Source organism: Glandiceps talaboti, chromosome 2 (genome assembly GCF_964340395.1).
Source record: "Glandiceps talaboti chromosome 2, keGlaTala1.1, whole genome shotgun sequence".
Lineage (NCBI taxonomy): Eukaryota > Metazoa > Hemichordata > Enteropneusta > Spengelidae > Glandiceps > Glandiceps talaboti.
Window position 1 is genome coordinate 18605662 of NC_135550.1, and position 24516 is coordinate 18630177.

The following is a 24516-nucleotide window of genomic DNA, read 5'->3' on the forward strand; positions in this document are numbered from 1 at the left end:
TATGATTTCACTAGAAATGCCTGTAACACAGACGGAATGAGCAGAGGCCACGGAACTAACGAGTAAAGTATGCTTTGACACAAAGACAAGGCCAAGCAATGCGCAAAGAGAGTAGTGCCAGTGCTAGGATCAGAAGTGAGGACGTTAACCCGTTGGAATTCCATTCACTATGTTTCCAGCAATATGGCAACTGTGTTGGATATTTATATTGTATCAAACCACTCGTGTAAGGTGTTCCGAATGCATCGCTGTCTGTGAAGAATGCCAACCTGCACCGTTGGACTGTTTGGGCCAAAGACTTCGACTTGGTGGATGTGGTTGTTGCACGGTTTGTGCTGGCCAAGTTGATGATTACTGCGATGAGTTAATTTTACCGTGCGATACGGATTTCGGTCTCTCGTGCCATGAACATATATGTAAAGGTAAGCGTGTGTGAAGTCTTTCTTTCTGTGTTTTATCATATGATAAATGGCTACACAGTTGACGAACGGTGTTTTCATATGTCCAACCACGGCGACTCGGTACACATTCACTGCAAACACGATGATGGATAACGACCTGTCAGTTCGTTTAGAAATACAAAATCCACACTCGGCCTTGATCGTTGGCTGCTACTCGTACAGTAAGTAACTTTTGTGGCGTCACATTAACCGATTTGGGTGAATTTTAATACTTTAATTCTAAAATATTTAATATGATGCAGTAAAATGGTACATGAGTTGAAACTAGAAACGGTAAATGAACTCGCCAACTCCGTTTCATCCACAGCCTTATCCGGAGAACCCGAGATGAAAACACATTCTTGAACTGATGTATATTGCGTTATCATGAAATAGACTTTCACTTTACCAACGGATGTTGGCATTCCGAGTATTTTAACTTAAGATACACTTCTCTCTCGACACTTGACTTGGTCTTCAGATAACGAAATAGATTTAAGGCGCAGTAAAACCACAGTAAAACCAGTCAATGTCGCTGGAATAGATATGGGAGAACATTACCTGTTTTACATGTCAGAGTGGAGGGGGGAAAGTATAAAACTGATAAAGGACACTTTCATAGTCCCCATATCAATTCAACTGCTTTATTATTTACATCATTCGTTATCAATTTTGAAATTCAAACTCGCATCTTTCTAGTTTTTGAAATTTAAAGCAGATGCCCGTTTAAATAGCATGTACATACATTGTTTGATCACACTTTTCAAACTTTGACGACAAAAGGAACGTTTTCTCTTCTGATGCAAAATCATTTACGTTGAACGAATCGTACAGCGGAAAACAAACAGACATCCTCGTCTTTTGAACATTTTACACATATTTTCACATACTTTATAGCATTAAGTATCCGCTTCGACCGTATCATGATTGTTGTTTATTTAAAAGTAAATCAATCACAATCTATGTCCACAATTCATACTCATACGTCTCTGTCGTATGTATGTATGTATGTATGTATGTATGTATGTATGTATGTATGTATGTATGTATGTATGTATGTATGTATGTATGTATGTATGTATGTATGTATGTATGTATGTATGTGTAGTGTGTTTGTGTAGTGTGTGTGTGTGTGTGTGTGTGTGTGTGTGTGTGTGTGTGTGTGTGAATACTTCTACAAATATGATCTGATGATATACATCTATATACTTGTTCACTTTGTTTCCTTTATCATATATATCTCCCAGTTTGACAATAGACCCGCTACGGAAAGGGCCTCAGACTACGGTTTTACTGTCTCCTTATTGGTCATTGAAACCCATTATTTAATTATAGTGCAGTTTGGTGTCTTTCCTATACGTGGTACTGCTTTGGTTCAGTCTATCATACCATACCATTCACCCCCGTCCACACAGTACATCTGTTTTAATATCCAGCTACTTTGTCTTCAAATCCCCCCAAGGTGATTCGGTGTGTTGCAGCTGACAGTGGTACCTGGTACATGTATACACGTTGTAAACAGTGAAATGTGACACTCGTTGGTCCTAGTGGTGTCCTTTGATTGATTTGTGGCGGCATTTCCTTTTGATTGACGTGGGTCAACGCACAGTAGTCATATTAAACACAATAGATATATGTTTACCCGTTTTTTTACTGGCAGCTTTTTAACGTAAAAGATTCAAAATACCGTTGAAGTACAAAGGTAAACATTTCCTGTCATTGAGAATAAGAGATGTACTATAAAAAGTGGTCATGTACATGTGTGTCTCTGTTTACCTCGTCCATATGACTGGTTTTGGCCAAGTGTCTGCCGGTGAGGAGTTAATTACAAACAACTGCTGCGGCAAACTTTGAAAGATGCCTAGGGCACACAACACCCAACGGGCTGCTATTCTTCGTTTATCATGTTCTGATATGACAGAAGCGAATACAACCATTTGATAGTAATTTACAGCTTATAACACGCAATAGTTGTCTATAGGCACTATGATGATAGTCTAGTTCCTGCGTGGTTTCGTTAGAGACCATGTTGTTGGCATCCAGACTACTATGGTGAGGACAGTCGTAAATTGTCCTGTATTACCAGACGGATCAAATTACTATTATTTTTGTGAAATGGTGGGGATTTTACCCGTATGATATCAATGACAACGCTAAAAGGTTGTGGAAAGTTAACTTAAATAGATGCTCACATACGACACTTTACGATTAAAAGGACTGCCATGACGTCAGAAGACAACGAACAAAATGTCTATACAATAAAATCCACTGTGTCCATGAAAATAGGAAGACATATTGCATGTAAGGCTCAGAAAGTTTATTGTTTTTGCTTGAATGTGCTCATTGGTGACAACTGTCGTATTTTAGAAGCCTTTTACACCTTTGAGTATGCTAGTCTTCTTTAACACTATTCCGTACACTTCCTTTATAATTCATGTATGTGTTTTCAGGTGCTCATAATTTACATGTCAAATCAGAGAGCCCGGGATCATTACTGATAGAATGGGACCCATTCCTACAAGGAGATCAGGATGGCCATTACATCGTCTTCTACACGTCCCAGTATTCAGACAATGTCTTGTTGTGGACGGCAAGTGAGGTATGGTGTAAATCTACGACTCTTGTTTTATTGGGCACTACGAATATTACGCATGCCTTGTCATTACAGTAACATTTATTTACAGGCCCACATTTACACTATTTCACAGTAACTTACGAATACTACTTATGCCTTGTCACTACAGTAACATTTATTTACAGGCCCACATTTACACTATTTCATAGTCTACGAGTACTACTCATGCCTTGTCACTACAGTAACATTTATTTACAGGCCCACAATTACACTATTTCATAGTCTACTAATACTACTCATGCCTTGTCACTACAGTAACATTTATTTACAGGCCCACATTTACACAATTTCACAGTCTACGAATACTACCCATGCCTTGTCACTATAGTAACATTTATTTACAGGCCCACATTTACACTATTTCATAGTCTACGAATACTACCCATGCCTTGTCACTATAGTAACATTTATTTACAGGCCCACATTTACACTATTTCACAGTCTACGAATACTATTCATGCCTTGTCATTACAGTAACATTTACACTATTTCACAGTCAGGGGATACCACTCATGAGTTGGAACGCCTTGAAGACAATTTAGATTACTTCATTCGCGTTACCTCCGTGTCAACGGACGATGTACCGGCAGAAAACTCTATATTCACAGAAACATTGGTCTACAAAACCTCAGCACAGGGTAAGCCTCGTATACCGTCATGCTTTCCTACATGTCGAAGTCTGTCCTCGGTATACGACAATTTCACGTGTACGGTTTTTATTAAATGAAAGACTGTGGAATTTATATGCGTATTAGACAAAGAAAATCGAAAATGCATACTTTTAGATTGTGATATTAACGGATATTGCTTCTAAAGAATACGTAAAGGTCAGGATTGGAATTCCAAGTTCTTGTATAAGTTTTATCTTATTAGTAATCCGTACAGATTACATGAGATTATTATTTTGCTCTAGACAAACTTTTTGACAGCTCTGTCGATATGTCAGACAACAGTTTTTTCCCCCTTCTTGACTATAATATATCTGAACTGAGCCTTTCCTTACATAGGTTCTTGGTGTCAGTTCAATTCAACAAACTTTAAGCACGGCGATTCTTTCAACAAGGAGTGTGAAGTTTGCACGTGTCACACCGGGGAATGGTCATGTGTTGCCAAACCTTGCCCTCCACCTGATGACGTCATTGTAATCAACCCAACCAACTGCCACCCAGTACCTCATCCTGATGAGCCTGAATGTTGTCAGGTTATAGTATGTGAGCAGTGTTGTGATGAACCACACGGAGAACGATGTACGTATCAACAAAATCGCTCACAATTACTTGTTTCAGTTTAGGCCTAAAAATAAAATATAATTGTTTGGTTCCGGTTACCCAACCTCACCTAGTTTTTCACTGCCGACCTTAATTTTGTTTTTACTTTTTCGAGAATAAAAAATAAAATCGCAAAAATTGTGTGAAGTCTCACGAGAAATAGTTGGTGCGGAAACTGACATCAACTTAAAAAAAAAAAATATATATATATAAAACTGTTCTTCCAATCTGCAATGGCTGTACATCTGATAGGAAGGAATAAATAACACATAGACCATTTTCAAAACAATGGAAAACCTGAAATAGACTCTCACACATGAAAAAAAAATATAATAAAATAAAATGGAAAATCTACCTACCCCACCTATTCTAAAATTGAGCGTAATCGGAACCACGCATTTTTAGCACAACTGAACTGAGGTTCAGTAGTGCTATAGGGATCGCCCAGCGTCTGTGTGTGTGTGTGTGTGTGTGTGTGTGCGTGTGTGTGGATGTGTATGTGTGTATGTAAACAACTTAAAGTCAAAAACTGCTGAACCGATTATTATGATATTTGGTGGGTCCATTACCTTGGGTGTCTAGTTGGGAAATTGTTCAAATCAAAAAGATCTTACTACCGGTTTGTGATTTGGGTCAAAAATGTTATTTTTGGTCTAAAAACTTATACTCAAAAACTACTGAACAGATTGGGCTGAAATTTAGGTGAAACATTCTTCAGGGTGTTTTTACTATGAATTATTCATGTTATGATGGTCCCATCAGTGATATGCAAATTAGAGCTAAAAATGTCTCTTTTTGGTCAAAAATCAATAATTCCAAAACTACTGAGCAGATTGGGCTGAAATTTAATGGGAATGCATCTAGGGGTGTATAGACGAAGATATATTAAGGATACAATGATGTCATGCGTGATATGCAAATTAGGTGTAAAAAATGTTAATTTTTGGTCAAAAACTTGTCTCACAAAGTACTTGGTCAATGAGGCTGAAACTTGTTGAGATATTTCTTAAAGTGTTATTATGCAGATTTTCTTCAAAATATTTTGACACAATTTGCCCTAGCAACTATGACCACGCCCTTAGCAACAACCAAATGGCAGTATATTTTGGTTAATTAAGAACATCATCTGGTAGGCAAGTGAGTAAACATTCAAAAAATGTATGCAAATATCCCCTAGCAACCACGGCCAAGCCCATGGCAACAACCAAATCGTCGTGTATTTCACAAAGAGAACAACAGGGATTAATAAACAATTGAATAAACAATATGTTAATTGCCTAGCAACAAGATCACAACCATAGCAACAGCCAAATGTTCACATATATTGCGAAGATAACGGGGATTAATAGACAATCGTATAAACATTCAAAAAATGTATTAAAATTTGCCTAGCAACAAGACCACGCACATAGCAACAGCCAAATGATCACGTATATTGCAAAGATATAACAGGAATTGAAAGACATGAATAAACATTCCAAAAATTTATGCAAATGTACCTAGGAACAAGACCATACCCATAGCAACAGCCAAATGATCACATATATTGCGAAGATAAGAGGATTACTAGACAAATGAATAAACATTGAAAATGTATGCAAATGTGCCTAGTAACAAGACTACACCCATAGCAACAGCCAAATGATCACATATATTGCAAAGATAATATCAGAAATTCATACACAAGTGAACAAAAACATTCAAAACTGTATGCAAATGTGTATAGCAACATGACTACGCCCATAGCAACAGCCAAATGATCGCGTATATCGCAAAGATAGCAACATGGTTGGATAGGCAACTGGATAGTCATTCAGCAAATGAACACCTAATGCTAGCATGGACTAGCATATGGATAAACATTTTTAAAAACTGTACAGTTGTGCTACAACGCCATTGGCGGTATTTTTTTTTAATTTGGCCTTATTGTGATCTTTTTTTAAAGGCAATTTCTCTAAGAAACCTTATATTACAGGTTATAAGGTTTTAAATTCAACCTCATCTTGAGTAAAGTTTTTGTTATTTTATATCGAACTCGTACCCATCTCTTCAAGATCTGGCCTTCACATCCCACAAAGTGTATATTTTCTGTAGTTGAAGTGTAATATCTGATTTAACAAACTGAGTCATAAAACCATTGCCTTTAGATACATCTCAGATCACAATAGTGGTCTGAATGTACATCAAGTATCAAGATCATCGAGACGAGATTTTGCAATCTATAACTGTCATCTTTTAATTTTTTTAGCTTGTTGGCATGGTGATATCGAGTATCACCATGGTGAACATTATAACCATGGTTGTGATCAGATTTGCAATTGCTATGATGGGGCGGAACTATGTATATCTCGATGCGAAGATCCCGGTGAGTTGAAGCCAGATGAAACGACCTGTCCTTATCCTGTTTTGGTACCACCATCGGAAGGGGAATGTTGTTACAGTTGGACATGCCTTGCTCAACGTAAGCTGAACCTAACACTTTTCTACAAAATATTCTTGTTTTTATGTATAGCAATAAATATTGCAATATAATTGTAAATGGACAAACAATATCGTCTCCATATTAGTTCGTTGTCAGCTGTTCATCAAGGGGCTACATAGTGACAGTAACTTGAAGTTGGTAGTGAAGTGAATGAATGGGTGTGGAAGGGGAGACAGGAGACAAGTACCCACGTGATGTTATAGCAAAGCCTGTGTGAAGTACAATGAAATAGCTGCGAGGGTATGGGTTAACTCAAATACTGCCTTTGTTAACGACATGTCATTTGAACTGGCTAGGGAGTCGGTGTTTAACCCCAAACCTCTCATTAAATGAGGTCAAATCTCATTTGATGGGCAAAGGTAACTTACAATGGATTACAAAATAGTTCAGTATTCACTGTCCACAACGACCAGCCAAAGGTGGCCATACTCTTGATTTTCACTGTGCTATTTTGTTGACGTTGTAATTTTTCAAATCGTCAGCTCATCGCTCTGTGCTTCTAATATATATCAGTCCATCGTTTTTTAGCACAACTGAACTTCTTATGTTCAGTAGTGCTATAGGCATGGCAAAGTGTCTGTCTCTGTATGTGTCTATCTGTATCGGTGTGTGGATGTGCTGAGCAAATTCGGCTGAAATTTGGCAGGAGAATCCTTAAGGGTGTTTAGTTAAAGAACTGTACATGATGTGATGTTCCCATCAGTGATATGCAAATTAGTTAAACTGGGGTTTTTTTGGTCAAAAATATATAATTCCAAAACTACTGGCAGATTGCGCTGAAATTTTGGTGGGAGTGTTTGGATGTAAAGATTAAGACATGATGATATATCAGTAATATACAAATTACAAGGTCTAAAAATGTGTCGTTTTGATCAAAAATCTATAATTCCAAAACTACTGTGCACATTGGGCTGAAATTTAATGGGGATGCCTATGGAGATGTGAACATGAAGTTGGATTCACAACATGACCCACAACATATATCGTTGATATGCAAATTAGGTTAAAAAAGATATCATTTTTGGTCAAATACTTACACTACACAATGAATGTGGCTGAAACTCGAGGATGTTTCTGCAGTTACTGTTCAAAATATTTTGACACAACTGGCCCTAGCAACCATGTCCACACCCTTAGCAACAGTGAAATGATGATGCATTTTACAAAGATAATACCAGGGATTGGTAAAGATGACAGGGTAGGCAAGTTAATAAAGATGCCAAAAATGTATGTAAATATGCTTAGCAACAAGACCACGCCCATAGCAACATATAAATGGTGGTGTATATCATATAAATGATAACAGGGGATTAATAGGCAAGCAAATAAACATTCAAAAAATGTAAGCAAATATGCCTGGCAACAAGACCACACCCATAGCAACAGTCTAATACAGTTGTGCTACAATGCCATTGGCGCTATTTTTCCATTGTATTGTACAAGAAATAAACTCTGTCATGAAAAAAAATACACCGTAACGAACGAACTTTATTGTAAATTTTACATTGTATTACACGTAATTGGACTTTACACGTATAACGATGTCTCAAATATGATCATGCCGCTTTTCAGGTGCTTCTTGTGAAATGAATGGCAACGTTTATGAGGATGGTGAACGTTTTGACGTTGATTGTAATGCAATATGTCGATGTGATGGCAGCCGCGGTCATGTAGCCTGTGTGTCGATGTGCCCACCATCTATCATGCTACCATCTCCAGATTGCCCACTACCAACTCTGGTGGACGTACCGGGTGAATGTTGTCAGCAGTGGGAATGTAGTAAGTATTCCGTGAGATTCTGATAGACGTACAGGGTGAATGTTTTCAGTAGCTAAACTGTAGGCATTTTAGTATCTCGGAAACTGTACGTTGCCAACTCACTGGGTGAATGCGGTCAGTATCTAGAATGTAAACATACGTATTCCTTCAAAATTGTCAGTTGCCGACTTTGGTGAACGCACCAGCTGAATGCTGTCAGACGTTGGAATGCAAACGCAGGGTGAACAATTTATATTCAATAGGATGGGGTACCATGTTCAGATAGTTTATTAAAGAGAATGGTAAAAGTAATCTATTTCTTAGGCATTCAAGCATAAAGTACCGACATTCGACGCACATATTGTGGTTCAAGATGGGGTTGGTTGGGTCAAGTGACATTTTGATTTTATTATATTATAAAGCAGATTTATTTGATATACATGTATATGTATTACGTTGCTGGCAATAAGAATGTGTTGGGGAGTTATATACAAATCTTTCCACGACATAAACAAATAAACCCCAGTATTTAGTTCAATAATTAGTTGTTTTTTGTGAAGTTTGAATAATTGTGTAGAGTTTGGTCAAATCTCAGATCACGGTATGTTTGCTATACATGTGTGAACTCCAGATTAAGCACAGCACACAACTTTATTTCAATTGCTTTCTTAATATATACTCACCATTTTAGAATTGAATCACACAATTAATCAACGTCTCAGTAATGGCGACACTTCAAGTTGTCTGTCGAGAACAACGAAACATTTTTATTTTCTGGTCAGACTGTATACTTATTTGTTGAATGTGATTACTGTGAGGGTGTAAGTAGTCTGTGTGACACAATCAAATGAGTCTGGGAACTCACTCATCTATTCTCTCAGGCGAAAACTAGTTCATCACAAACTGACATACTTCAGTCACATCCGCTTCATAAGGAGTTGAAATATCGTGAAAACACCAAAGGTTGGTGAAAAAAACACAGAACCGTCGTGATCAAGAACGTCCGTTGATTCAATTCACTCTTCCACTTGTGAAGCACTGTGACATTTGCATTTCAAAAGATGTAGAAGAAGTAGGGTTGTTGAGGGTGGGGGGGGGGGTCGAGTGGATTTGGTCATTCAGTTCCAGGTGCTTCAGGATATTCTCCTGGATAGCACTTGACTAACAACTATCCCATAATACTGCATTAGTTTTATACATAAAGTATTATCATCTCTCAATATACACTTTTTGTCATATAACCTTAGCATTTGGGTGTTTGAGACACACACAATTCTTGTTTGAGACACACACAATCCTTGTTTGAGACACACTGAATCCTGGTCATAAGACCTTAGCATTTGACGTTTTATGCTACAATTTACTCTAACACAGAACACATCAAAAGATGCGTTAGTCGGAGGTGACTTCTTCAAAGCATCCTGCTTTACACACTGTTACAATTTCGTGTGGTGTCTAAGACACACTAACTTCTGGTCTGTCGAACAGAGTAAATTGTTGACATTAACTCCGCTTTCAACGTTGAAGAGAGCGCTCGAGCAGTCAGTAGACGTCTACTACGCGGTGTCCAGTGTTTTCGGTGACCATCCCGCTTTCCACTGATGTTTCTCGTGTCTCCTTTTTCACCCCTCTCTCGCTGTGTCTTTTCGTAGAGTACGTACGTCCAGTGTCTACATCAAATTTTAAAAAGTGGTGTATGATACGCTCAAACTTAAATAATTCTTCATCCAAATTAGATGGTACTCGACTCGTGATAGCCGTCCTGCTTGCATACGGAGTAAGTCGTCCTTTGAGCGAAACGCGTACACCGTCTGCGAGCATGACTACCGTGAAAGTGACTCTTCAGAATCGCAATATCACAATTTTCTTGGTCGCGGTCCAATGGATGTTTCGCATCTCTTCGGCCATCTAGGTCCATGGAATCGTAAAAAGGGGATACTTTATCAGATCACCCTCCGAGAATATGGGTACGATGCCCCATCTCTCTCTCTCTCTCTCTCTCTCTCTCTCTCTCTCTCTCTCTCTCTCTCTCTCTCTCTCTCTCTCTCTCTCTCTCTCTCTCTCTCTCTCTCTCTCTCTCTCTCTCTCTGTGTGGTTTTTGAAGTGATTTTCTCCCAGATTCACTATATTAAAAAAATGGGGGGGGGGGTTCTTTTTCATTGAAATATTAACTGGAAAAGGGGTACATATGAAATTTCGCTAACAAGCCGGGGTACCCACCAATCCATGATCGAACGACTGCCACTGCCGGGGCGTCGCGACGCGTCGGAGAATCAGCGGGTGTTGGTCACCGAAAACACCCGTCCTGTAGACTACCCGAACTGTCAATCCGTGTTGACGGCCCTTTGATATGTGCTGTTTTAGAGTAAATTGTTGCAGAAAATGCCCAAATGCTAAACTCTTATGACCAGGATTCGGTGTGTTTCGAACACCTCAATTCTGGTCATAAGACCTTAGCATTTGGCTGTTTTCTGCAACAATTTACTCTAAAACAGAAGACATCAAGGGTTCCGTCAATGAGAGTTGATGCAGACACAAGTTGGTGTGGTTTCGACTGGAGTGTTTGTTTTGTCGCCTGGAACTGACGCATCTTTTGATGTGTCCTGTTTTAGAGTAAATTGTTGCACAAAACGGCAAATGCTAAGGTCTTTTGACCAGGATTGTGTGTGTTTCGAACAAGGATTGTGTGTGTTTCGAACAAGAATTGTGTGTGTCTCAAACACCCAAATGCTAAGGTTATATGACAAAAAGTGTAATTATATATCATTAGTCAGAGAATGGTTTCTTTCTTTCTTTTCACGCTTCTATACTCTATTTGGTGCAGTCTATGTGTTTTGTTTTGTTTTTATTCTAGATAATCTCACCGAGTACTAAACAAAGTCTTTGTAGAACCATAATTTGTGACCCAATTCAACAAATCACACACGTTTAACGAATCGTTTAATTATTCTATTACCCCTTTAGAGAATGTAACGTGTGAATTGAATGGTGTTATTGTCAACGAGGGAGAATGGATTGATGAAGACTGCCAAGGGAGGTGTCAGTGCAATGCTGGAGAACTTTTCTGTATCGCTACAACGTGTCCGCGATTAGTAATAGTATTACCGCCGATAACTGGCGATGGTATACAGCCACTATGTCCAGAGCCATTTTTTGGGAAAAGGAACGAAGATGATTGTTGTGATGAACTTTATTGTCACCATCCCAACAGAGGTATGACAGTAACTATGTCATAACAGTTCCCAACGGGCTCTTGTGGGGCTAGTGGTGTCAGATAGTGACCAGAAGGAAAGAAATATATAGAAAGACCAAAAACGTATTGAATTTCCAATTCGAAAATTGTTACTTGACTCGAGGTACTTTTACATACGTATTGCCTCGGCCCAGACAATATACTAGTGATTAAGGTACTGAGAGTCAAGTAACCATTTCGTATCGGAAATTCAATATATTTTGTTCTTTCTTGTTACTCCACAAGAGCCTGTGAGTTCTGAGTGTACAAATTAATTTCATTACTATTACGATATACTGCCACTCTCCCAAATGTAATGTGTTTTATCACCCCTCCCCCGAACGGACGTCTAGTATGTCTTGAAGGGTTGCCAGAGGGTCTGCAGACTAAGGTTCACCCATCCGTACTTGTGAACGCCAAAACGTCAGACCATTTGTTCATAACTATTCCTTTTATGATTCAAACAAACAAACAAACAAACAAACAAACATATATTATAAGGTAATAAGGTTTTGTATTGATTCTTGATAATTTTTCTAAATTTAACGTGGACAAATCAAAAGAACAATAACTCGGTCAGCATCGGAATCAAGTGTGAATATCTGTTGAGAATATAAAAAAAAAAAATTAATCTTGATTTCAATCTCAGATAAAATTCTTTAAAAATCGAGCTACTTATTGACTGCACATTGTGAACTGCCATATTCTAGTTCTGAATTATCTATCTATCTGTAGTGCAAGTGTTTGCAGCTGTCATGTTAACTATCTAACCTCGAGGTCAAGATTGAGATGATAAAAAGTTGTGTTGTGTCGTGCCGTGTGTAACACTGTGTAAATCGCACTAAAGTATTATCACAGACAATAACAAGTTACTTGTCTGTGGTATTATAGAACTAGTCTCTATGTTGTACTCAATATAATGACCAAGTATACTAATATACTATGCGAGTTATTTCATCGAAATAATACCACCTGAAGGTAAATTGGTGTTCTTTTCATTTAATTCAGATAGTCCTAACCAAGTTCGTAGTGTTTTGGCGGAGTCTTTCGGACCATCGTCTCTGGTGATCAGTTTTCTCCCGCCAACCAATCAGAATCTGCTTGCCTTGGTTGACAGCTATGAAATCTACTACACCGACGATCGTAACGTTACTGGAGTCAATCAATGGCGACTACAAAGTGTAAGTTGAAAAACAACATTGAGTTAAAATCGTTTACTGTTTACTATAAAGGGTTCAACTCCAACTTGGTCGTAAATGAGCTTAGGATCTGATGTTCCAAGTTGACTATGAACAATGGGAAAGGACAAAAAGAAATAATTATACACGTGCCTGGCAGATCTTGTTGACTATTAATACTGATATAAAGCATGTGTACATGCATGTACAAAACTTTGGCCTTTGCACGTCTTCGCGACATTTTGCGATCATCTTTGAATCATTTCAATACACGTTTTCAGTATCGCCATTCTACTGTGTCCCAATAATTTGTTGTTTAAGTTTCACAACACTCATGAGTTAGCGGTATTTCCTAATATTCTTGGTGAAAGTATGGCCTGTCGAAGAGATTTGGAGAGCAATAGTATTTTGTCATAATGGCGTACATGTATAATCTACACAATTTATGTTTTTAACTTTCTCTCCCTTCATTTGTCAATTGCAGGTGACGACACCGAGTCCGTTTTCGGAAAACCGCCAAAAACGTGACACACTTACGGGATTCCGAATAGTTACAGAAATAAAAAATCTTCTGGAAAACACTATATATTTCGTCATGATCAGAGTTGGCATATTAGATTCCGGTGGCGTTTCTTTACCCGGCACTTTGCCATTTTCTGATATCATTGTTACAAAAACTGACGTATCCACAGGTTTGTAAATCACTTTTACTAATATGTCAGTAATATAGTTTAAACCAGGGTTCATATCTTCGTAACAATATTTCTTTCAAGTGTTTCAGTTTTGTTCTGTTCCTGTTCTTTGGGTTTCTTCACCCAGATAACACAGACTGAGAAACTGTGCTCATCGCAGATTCAGAAACGACACTGCAACGCACTTAAAATCACTAAAAATATCATTTAAACTTAATGCCAATCAAGAAACTTCCGAATTAGCTTGCATTGCAGTGTTGTATAAGTGTCCATATTTTCCTTCACGATAACTTATGATCATTCTTGCTCAAAATTACTCTTGGAGTGTTACGTTGTTAAAACTGAACACGTGAATTGGAATATTTCATCCAACAGGTAGGCCTTGTCAATTCGAAGGCAAAACGTTACAAAATGGCGAAGAAGTTCAAGATGGATGTAGTCAGTCTTGTAGATGTGATCTTGGCATTCTCGTTTGTAAACCACTATGTCAAATCTACCCTCTACTTCCGTCAGAGGAGTGTCCGGTGCCGAAACTAGTCTCAGTGGACGGTGAATGCTGCCAACAATGGAGATGCTTTGCCAATGGTATTGTTAAATGTGTTGAGAGAGAGAGAGAGAGAGAGAGAGAGAGAGAGAGAGAGAGAGAGAGAGAGAGAGAGAGAGAGAGAGAGAGAGAGAGAGAGAGAGAGAGAGAGAGAGAGAGAGACAGACAGACAGACAGACAGACAGACAGACAGAGACAGACAGACAGAGACAGGGAGAGACAGAGACAGACAGACAGACAGACAGACAGACAGACAGACATATAACTTGAGTAGAGGGGGAATATACAGAGAAGACTGTGGGGAGGAGGTAGGGGACGGAGACAGATAAACAGGCAAAGGCAGAAGGCGAGAGGCACAGAGAAAGAGTGTTATCTGATCAAATGAGCTATGAATTTATTACAAAAATCACGTGCAAACTCGAATGAACTGGGAGTCTTGACGAAAACCAGGATTCTGACAATTTTATCTAAGCGAAAGTATGTCTAGTTATTTGATAAGTACTAACTTGTAATTTTAATGGCAATGAATAAACACATCAGATGTGTTCCATCATGTTGACACAGTTCACATGCCTTTAAACTGAAACCGTCGCTTTTAGTTCAAAAATCGAATTTTCGGTGGATTTATTTCACACAGACAATGACTGTCGGCACAACAATAGAACATATATAGACGGTGAAGAATGGAGAGAGGGATGTGATCAGCGCTGTTACTGCCGTGGGGGCGCTGTAACTTGCCAACATCTATGCTCCAGAAACAGCACCCCGCCTAGTAATTGCCCACATGCCGCATTAGTGAATGTTCCGGGGACATGTTGCCAACAGTGGATATGTCATGAAGGTGAGCCATTAAACGAAATGTTGTGGTATTTATAGTATTTTAACTTTTCAAATGTTGTAATGTAAAGACACTCATTAGTCGTGTAAGATAGTAAGATTTCAAAATCGATTTTCAAGTTAAATTTTGTAATTAGTGTTAGTTTCAAAATAAGGTCCAGAATGATCAAAGATGTTGATGAGAAAGTTTAATAGATACAGCTTTCACATCAGCCTTTGTCGCCTCGAGAGGACGCTGAAACTTGCACGAGTGTCGGACTATCAACCACAAATTCGTATTCGGCTACAAAGTTGAATTTTATGCATGTCAACAGTTATATAGTACATATTTTGTTGTTGACTTGTTTCTATGTATGTGTTTGTTTGTTTGTTTGTTTGTTTGTTTACTTACTTACTTGCTTGCTTGCTTGCTTGCTTGCATAAATTGTTTGTTTTTTTTGTAACAGTAACCGCAAAAATATGAAGGTACTAGACCCACTCAGTTAATAACATAACTAACGCACTATCGTCAGTTATTTGAAACTACAGAACATTTTATATTTCTGTACATGTATTTGACAATTATGTCCGTAATATTAAAAATAATCTTTGCATGTTCACCCTATTTTATTCTTTTTTTACGACTCCCCTATATAATACCAGTCCGTCATATCACCGAGTCAAATCAAGTAATCTTCATTTGCTATCTTGTTCAACAATTGACAACCACCCCTTACGGGAAGCATTAAGTTTACATATGTTTTTCTAGGACTGGAACCTACTATAACTCCACCGATATCGCAAGTGCTTCCACCACTATCTTTGCTGTCAATGAACATCACCAGATGTGATGTCACCACAACGATGGCTGTGATTCGTTGGTCACCGTTGACTGACATACAGAGACAGTATATCACTGGTATAGTGGTGAAATACAAAGACTTACTCCTGGCCAGTGAGTGGACAGAATCGAAAGAAATCTACCCGTCTGCCAGAAACTTCACGCTGATTGGTTTACAACCGGGAAGGACGTACCTAACACAGTTGGTAGTTTTAATTGAAAAATCAAAACTAGGCGTTCATCTCGACTCCAACATTGTGACAATACATACGAAGAAAGAAGGTGATTATTTAATATTTCAAACTAGAGATATAAAAAGAAATCAACACAATAGTCAGCAGCAGAGCAAATTCTGAATGATACTTCGATAACTCAAGTTACTCAGATACTTGTCATTGATTTCCCGAATTTGTCCATTCATGATAAAGTAATGGAAATGTCATAAATTGGCTTAGCTCGATAAAGGAAACAAGATAAAAACAACAGCACACAGTTTCTGTCCACTGCCTACGATGAAATCAACATATCAAAACATTTTATTTACATTTTTAGATGACATCTATCGTATATGGTTTGTTTGTTTTTTAAACATTTGATTCCTTCTTCATATGATTTAGGGTCACCATCCGCGGTACCATTTCTAATGCCAGTGACGATTGAGGTGATGTCAATTAGTGAAAATTCAGTGAAATTGAAATGGCCGCAACTATCCGGGGAAATAATAACTTACATGCGAACATTGAACTTAGTATATAATGACACCAGCGATCAAAGGACATTCAAGAAAATGGCAGTTCCATTCAATACCAATACAGCAGAAATTTCTGACCTGGAAAGTGAACATACTTACTCCGTACTGTTGTTGGGGATATGGGGTAATGGCACTGTACTCCGTGAAATAAAATCAAATGTCGCAACAGTAACAACTTTACAAGTCAAAGGTGGGTCTCGAAATACGAAAACGCGTTTGTTAAATAAATACAAAAAAATACAGAGGAAGTGACACGCTACTAAGTAGTAGACGATTCTATGCAAAAGAAATATAATAACAAAAGTATATAGATATATGACGTTGGTGGCGCCATGCCTCTGCACATAATTTTATAATATGCCGACAAAATGATACACTCATATATTAAAAGTTTTACGATTAGAGATATTGCTCTTGTGTTTCCATAAATATTTACGGACATTTCAAGACAGGTGATTCGTGTAATTTACTAATAATTACAGAGATGTGGTAAAGAAGATCAGATCTCGTGAGATTGTTGACTGTATCGTGGATCGAGCAGGCTACGAATGCGTTTGCTCGTTGATATCATGTTACAGCATAATTTATATTATACGTTTCTGGGAGCATTTTTCTTCTTTAACACGTTTCTTTTTACACATTCTTACTACTTGACAAATTCATTTATTAAAAAGACGCCACTGTCTGACAACATTTCAGGAATCATTCGTCATCTCACAGCCAGGTCGACGACGTATATGTATGAAACAAGAATATATTGAGATAGACACACTTTAAATAATCCTTTTTCTAATAGGAAGATTTAGTAAATCAAATGTCTTATGGATTATGTATTCCAGCGCTAAAGGAACACACACCTACAAAGAAGTACACAATATTGGGTGGATGTATCGCTGCTGTCGTCCTTCTCTTACTATTGGTATTTCTCCTGCTGTACATTCGAAGGAAAAACAAGACCAATAACACCAACAACCAAATTGACAGTATCGTAGCCTTTGAAAACAAGAAATGTGACGGCGAAACTGAGGTGAGGTTTAACAGCGCAATCATGGCTACCTTGGCATTTTCACTCAAGGGGCTCAGAGAGATATCATAGCTGAGGTTTTAGGTTTCAACTCGATGACGTATATTTGAAGATCAAACAAATCTCCAATCGAGTGAACATGTACTACCCAAGGCTTAAAACATAATCTTCTAAACTTGATTATAGAGTTTATGATAATCGCATTACAAGTATGGGATCGTGATTTCTTCTAAACTTTATGCAAGTACTCACATTACAAGTATGGGCCGGGATTATAGATTTTAATCCTCTAAAATGCTAATATCTATGGACTTCTCCTCCTCTTTTTTAACATTTATTATGATATGCCTTTTTTTTATCATAACAAAATTAATATTGCATTTTCAGACAGGAGCGCTGTGAACGTAGAAGATCATTCAGGGAGCGACTTAGTGTAAATGCTACGGTTACTGTTATATGTTGACTACTGGAAGGATGTTTGTGAAACCAGTCAACAGGAGTAACGACCAGTTACGACTTGGAATGGGTGTATGGGAGAAACATGATGTAACAAGATTGTGTTGCTGTACACGCTAACACGACATCGTTTTCCGTTTTACAATTTCTCTTATTTGTAAAATTTTCCTTAGTGTGAAGCAGCAGATTTGAATACTAATCAGTAAAAGAAGAATTTACTACCATGTCAGTAGTTTGGGCGCATTCTTTCGTTAAATATAAAATATTTCAGACAATTAAAAGTGAGTGTGCTGTAAAATAATGTATGGGCTTTGGATATTTCTTTACATCATTAAGAAATTTCATCTTCTATTTTCCTTGTAATACGTTGTCAATACATGTGATCACTATTTGAAAAAAAATCATAACAGCATATGTACGTTTAAACTTTATTGATAGAGTTTTGGTTGTTTTCTTGGTTGTTTTCTTGTTCCACCTCCCAAGTGTGCAGAATCGGAGTACCTAATATGCAAAGTTTGTCATGTATTAAAATTGTCTGATAGTGTAGTAATGCATACGATGATACTATGTGTTATACGTTGTATTGGTTTGCTTTTTCTACTCCATGTGTGTATTAAAGGCGTTTTTTTTTAAATTTCACGATCATTGCAAAAATGATGGCCACACAGAACTCAGCGATACCAGCCAGTCGACATCATCTGCAATTGGATACGTCACAGTAACTGTACGGTGCATGCATTCTATCTCATTTCGTCTAATGTTAGAGGCATACAGTAAAAGCATATACATGTATTACAGTGAGTGTGGGTTGTTTTTTCAAACGCTTCATGTATAATATGGAAATAAATACCAAGTATTATGTAATGAAAAAAAGTATTACGTGTGAATTAATCTTTGGCACACAAAGTATTTAAAAGTCACATCACGGGTTGATGCATTACAGCTATATACATCGATATCTATTGGTACTACATTATGGAACAATCTTTTTTTTTCAATCTCCCTCACTCCGAATCTCTAACATCGTTCTGCCACTCTCTCAAGATCTATCTCATTAAATATTAACATCAACCTTCTCCATTTATTCAAGTATTAAGTGTCTGTGTTTTCACGTTTCCCTCTTTCCATAATCAGCCGATTGCTTCTGTGCCTCGAGCTTAGCTTGCATACATTAGGCACGTTGTAATTCTTTTTCATAATAATCTATCTATCTAAGTGTTTGATAACTACGCGTATGTTACGTATATAATCATCATCTGCAGTTATCTTATCGGAATAATATATTCCCTGTATGCACATTTTATGTAACAAGTCTTTATCATAGAAAATGGGCGGATAGTTGTAGTACATTTAGACTTGTTCTAAAACTTGTGAATACTTGATGACCTGAAGACACCATGAATGTGGTATTAATTGTTTAAAGAAAACTCAACTTGACTTGTAAAGACATGAAATTAGTAAGCACTGAGATATTATAATCCATGGACGTTCTCGTTCTTCCCAGGTTGACGTAATCATGTTACTAATAACTAATGCAAAAGAATAACGATCAACCTGCGACCCACCCAACGTCCCATTTTTTCAACAACCGAATCTGTAAAATTTAACCAAAACATAACTACCGATAAAATGCCGATGGAGTAAATATTCATACCAGAAGAGCATCGGTATGGAAATTAGTTACGCGATTAGGTGGGATTTTTGTTAAAGGAATGATCTAAAATATCTACTTGCGCAATTATGTTGTACTGGGACATCCCTGGATTGACTCTTTAATAGGTCACCGGTGACTATGCATATGTATCATGTACACAATCTGATTAAAGTCCGATGTGGGAATAAGGTGCTTACTCCTGGAACAACAAAATCGAAAACAAGCAAGATATACGAAGGAAATCGAGGTAAATAATGCAACATCGAGCTGTATTCCCACACTAGATTGGAATCGGATTGTAAGTACCCACATTATTTTCATCAAACTGTACACCTTTCTCGTCATTCGTTATATAGGCAGAATTCCCTAACGCGATTCCTCAAAACTAAATGTCATGGGTCAAGTGAAGATCAAAAGTAATATCCAACATTTAATACTGATGATGACGTCATCTACGGCAGTCTTATTGGGGTGGTCAGCTAGCTACTGTGGAATCGTGTCAGGCTTTCTCTTGCGTCATTGGGTTTTTGCAATTTCTTGTAATTCACTTTGTTTCACTCATATAGATTCTATCACCACATATTCAAACCATTTCCGTGTTGAAGTACTCAACTATCCTATAAAAATGTAATGTGTCCCTTCTTCTCATTGTTTATTAACTCTGAGGAAATTTCCAACTAGAATCTGATGATTTCCTATACATATATACATGATGTAGGTAATGTATTTGTATACAATGGGGTCAAACCTGATCCCAACAACTTCCAACATTCTCATTTATCAATTTTATCGATTTTGATTGTTGTATGGCCAATAACCCTTTTCCAGCGTGGTCGACTTGGTCTTTCAAACTTTAAAAGAGCTGCTTTTCCCAAAGTCTGTAAATTTCTTTGTAACCTATTTCCAATGAATATAAACGAATATGAATATATATATATATATATATATATATATATATATATATATATATATATATATATATATATATATATATATATATATATAATATTATATTGTACCAATTACATGCATACGTACATAGTTAGTTAATTAATTATTTTATTCACTGTACTAGTTAAACGTAGATACACAAAACAAAAGGCAATGGTACCGCTCACATAAGTTTGACACATTACAATAAAAGTTAATAAGTACAGAGGGTCAACCAAAGACAGATGTTCAGAACTGGAGTCAAAAACACTGAAAAGTTAATCACTTAGGATTTACGACTAGGTATGGATATTTTCATACATGGATGGGGAACAAGCTATAACAAGCATTTTGAGATTATCTACATGTATGGTCATAGATTTTAAGAATGTCTGATGAGATTTTCCCCATTGTAACAATATCCGATTTACAGAAAAAAGTCATACATACACACACACACACACACACACACACACACACATACATACATACATACATACATACATACATACATACATACATACATACATACATATATACATCCATCCATCCATACATACATACATACATACATACATACATACATACATACATACATACATACATACATACATACATACATACATACATACATACATACATACTTGCAAAAGACAGACAGACAGGCAGACAGACTGGACTGTCACTGACTGACTGACTGACTGACAGACAGACAGACAGACAGACAGACAGACAGACAGACAGACAGACAGACAGACAGACAGACAGACAGACAGACAGACAGAAAAAAAGCTAACGCTAGACAAGGGAAAATCAAATTTCATCGATTTCATCGACCAAAACAAACATAAAACGATCGTGTCATTCGTACTTAGGTGTTTCGTTTTTCTCTTCCAACTTCGCAGACAACACACGACTGTAATTTTGCTGAGTTTGCAAATTTGATTAATCCGCTAAGCTCGTTAGTCTACAAAATTCGTTAGCTTGCACGGTTGATTAATCTGCATAGTTGCTATTCTGCATAATAAATAAGTCTACAAAACAATAGACACTGGAGAGAGACTCCTAACGTCTCTGGTTTAAATAGTTTTCGAAGTGTTGGTTTGTAAAATTGGTGAGATTGTAACATTTTTACATATAAAAAAAATATATATGTATATAAATTATATTGGTTGGTTAGTTTGCAAATAACATTAGGCGACCGCGTCATCATGATCATAGGATAAAAATAACCATTGGTTATTTGACAAACAGGAATGTCTGCAAGCAAAGAAGTGAGCGATATGACAGGTTCAACTTTCAATTCAGCCATAAATTTTATCTATACATATCCGATCCGTTAGGAAAGCTGGTCGTAAAACGAGACAATCGGAAAGTATATTGAACTTGAAGGAGGCACCTGACACAGAGGGGTTATATCGAAATATGTTGTCTATTTGATGATGTTGAGAATTCATCATAAGTAGTGTGTGTGTATGTATGTATGTATGTATGTATGTATGTATGTATGTATGTATGTATGTATGTATGTATGTATGTATGTATGTATGTATGTATGTATGTGTGTGTGAATGTGTGTGTGTGTGTGTATGTATGTATGTATGTATGTATGTATGTATGTATGTATGTATGTATGTATGTATGTATGTAAAAGTTGAAGACTGTACCAGTGTCCTTATTCATGTTATTTCGAGTCATTACTGCAATGCAATGCAATGGGTCATGTTATATACCCCTCCACCCCCATTCTATCCATAGAATGGTTCCACTACATATTTGTTAAAAGTGGCAGTGTGGATGGGAACGGGGTATGTTATATTTTTAATTTGAAATAAAATGGCTTCTAGACAACCTCCGGTATTTGTTGTTTTTGTTTAGGTGCGCAAGAAAGTGATTTGTAAACAAACTGGGCAAACACAAATAATTAATGCATGTGGCAGCGACCGACGCATGAGCATCTAGACGTAACATATTCGTGATTGCTCTTGTTTATTCACTGCAGTTAGTTTACAATTAATTTCTTAACAAACTTTTCTGCAATGAGTTACAAACACGTGTGATCTATATTATACCACTTTTATTTTTTCGAGTAGAAAAACATGATAGTAATTAAAAATCCAAAATAAATACCCATTTCTTATCCATATGGCACTTTAAAGAAAAAAGGAGAAACGAAACCAGTTTTATTTTTATGATATTTTTATGACATTGGGTACAGCAGGCATTCATCTCCGAAGTGGAGATTAAATATGTACAAAGGGGAAGAGGAGTACACAGCTCCTTTCATGGAGTATGATATCAGGATATGTGATTTCTAAAGGTGTACATATTTAGACCACTGTCGACGATTTACGGGTATGATCGTCGTTGTGTGTATATTTTACTCTGTGGTGAATCATGTGAATGGAACCAGTAGAAGTTACGGGATGAGCATGGGTTTAAAGCATTGATCGTAACACAGATGCGACTTTCGGGTTGGAGATGGGCAAGGGTCTACATGTATTTACCAAGGTCAACATCGTCATTCCACCACCACATTATCCCATATATTTTACCATACTGTCCCCCCTGTTCACCCCCGAGAGACCCACTCCTCTCATCACAACACCACAACTAACCATTGCATGCTTCCTTGCTTCAATGTGTATGGTTGTCGGCAACTATTTGACTGATATTATGCCTTGGTATTACAGTTCAAATTCAATTGTTGTGGGATGTTCCAGCAGTGGGATGTGAACCCGTGGCAGCGGTGGGATCATGTCAAAATCAAATAATGCATGAGTCAAAGGCAAATGTGTCCTCTCCCCTGAGACCACCCCTGCATATTAATGCATGAGACGCATGTCAAGGGAATTTGCTCACCGTTTGACAAAGTTGTAGTTTCTAATAATGACTAATTTAGCATAATCTAAATATAAACAAACAAACAAACAAACAAACGAACAAACAAACAAACAAATACGTGATATGAATTAAATACTGTATAATGTTCCCTTAGACCATAGGATGAGTAAACTGAGTCGTCGGAATAGGAATATACACTGCAAAAGTGGATCTTTTTCCCGATAGGGACCAGAGTTATTAACATGTGTTTGTTACAGTAATTGGAATCTCTTGTGTCAGAGTAGTCATGAACATAACTTTGTTGCTATTTTATTTATTTCGACAGTTGTGTTATAGAATGATGTACTGTTACAAATGTACTTGTCTGGACAAAAGTGGCCGCCATGAAAAAAAACGTTCTTTATTCTGCAGAAAGACTTGTGCATTAAACTCCCCTATTTTAATACATATTCCATAACTGGATGAATTCCAAACAATTTATGGTTGAGATCGTAGTGACAGGTTGTTGCTTTAATGAAAGGACGGACTATTACCCAATTCCTCTGTGTCATTTTTTTAACAGGCTAGTCAGGAGAAAACCACAACCATATACATGTATTTTATATTTTGTGTCTCTCGTAATGAGGCTGCCGCATTGTATTACATTTTACATGTACACATGTATATCAACTGATATGATAGGCCGAAGGCATTGTAATTCACTGTGTTCCCAAACCATGTAACGGAAAGTCGCAGTGTTGTCCAAAGTACACCGTGCAACGCTATAGAATTCAAATTAACCATTCCGTAAATTACCGAGAGAGACCACTGAGGCCATTGGATGTATTTCGAAGTATTGACATGACAATATGCCGTGACGTCAAACAATTCCTGCATAAAATGAATAAATATAACGCTGAAGTGCGTTTCACTTTTACCCATGATACATTGCGAACCTAATCAAGGGGTTGAGATCATTGCGTGAATGTTCC

General features: G+C 37.3%; 1 protein-coding gene across 1 annotated transcript; it reads left to right on the forward strand.

Annotated features, from left to right (window-relative positions):
• The first annotated feature begins 4 nt into the window (after positions 1 to 4).
• LOC144448099 (uncharacterized) lies at positions 5 to 18962 on the forward strand. Its single transcript, XM_078138256.1, has 15 exons — positions 5 to 422; positions 2891 to 3039; positions 3572 to 3713; positions 4083 to 4322; positions 6592 to 6804; positions 8398 to 8604; positions 11548 to 11796; positions 12824 to 12996; positions 13478 to 13685; positions 14061 to 14270; positions 14867 to 15070; positions 15815 to 16168; positions 16504 to 16827; positions 17477 to 17664; positions 18049 to 18962. The coding sequence occupies exons 1-15, from the start codon at positions 170 to 172 to the stop codon at positions 18061 to 18063; spliced, it is 3129 nt and encodes a 1042-aa protein (XP_077994382.1). The 5' UTR covers positions 5 to 169; the 3' UTR covers positions 18064 to 18962.
• The last annotated feature ends 5554 nt before the right edge of the window (positions 18963 to 24516 follow it).

Bases quoted from the DNA above. Each gene is read 5' to 3' on its own strand.
- LOC144448099 (XM_078138256.1), top strand. From the start codon at position 170: ATGTTTCCAGCAATATGGCAACTGTGTTGGATATTTATATTGTATCAA. The intron at 8,605-11,547 runs GTAAGTATTCCG...TTACCCCTTTAG, and splicing joins TTGTCAGCAGTGGGAATGTA to AGAATGTAACGTGTGAATTG. The intron at 12,997-13,477 runs GTAAGTTGAAAA...TGTCAATTGCAG, and splicing joins ATCAATGGCGACTACAAAGT to GTGACGACACCGAGTCCGTT.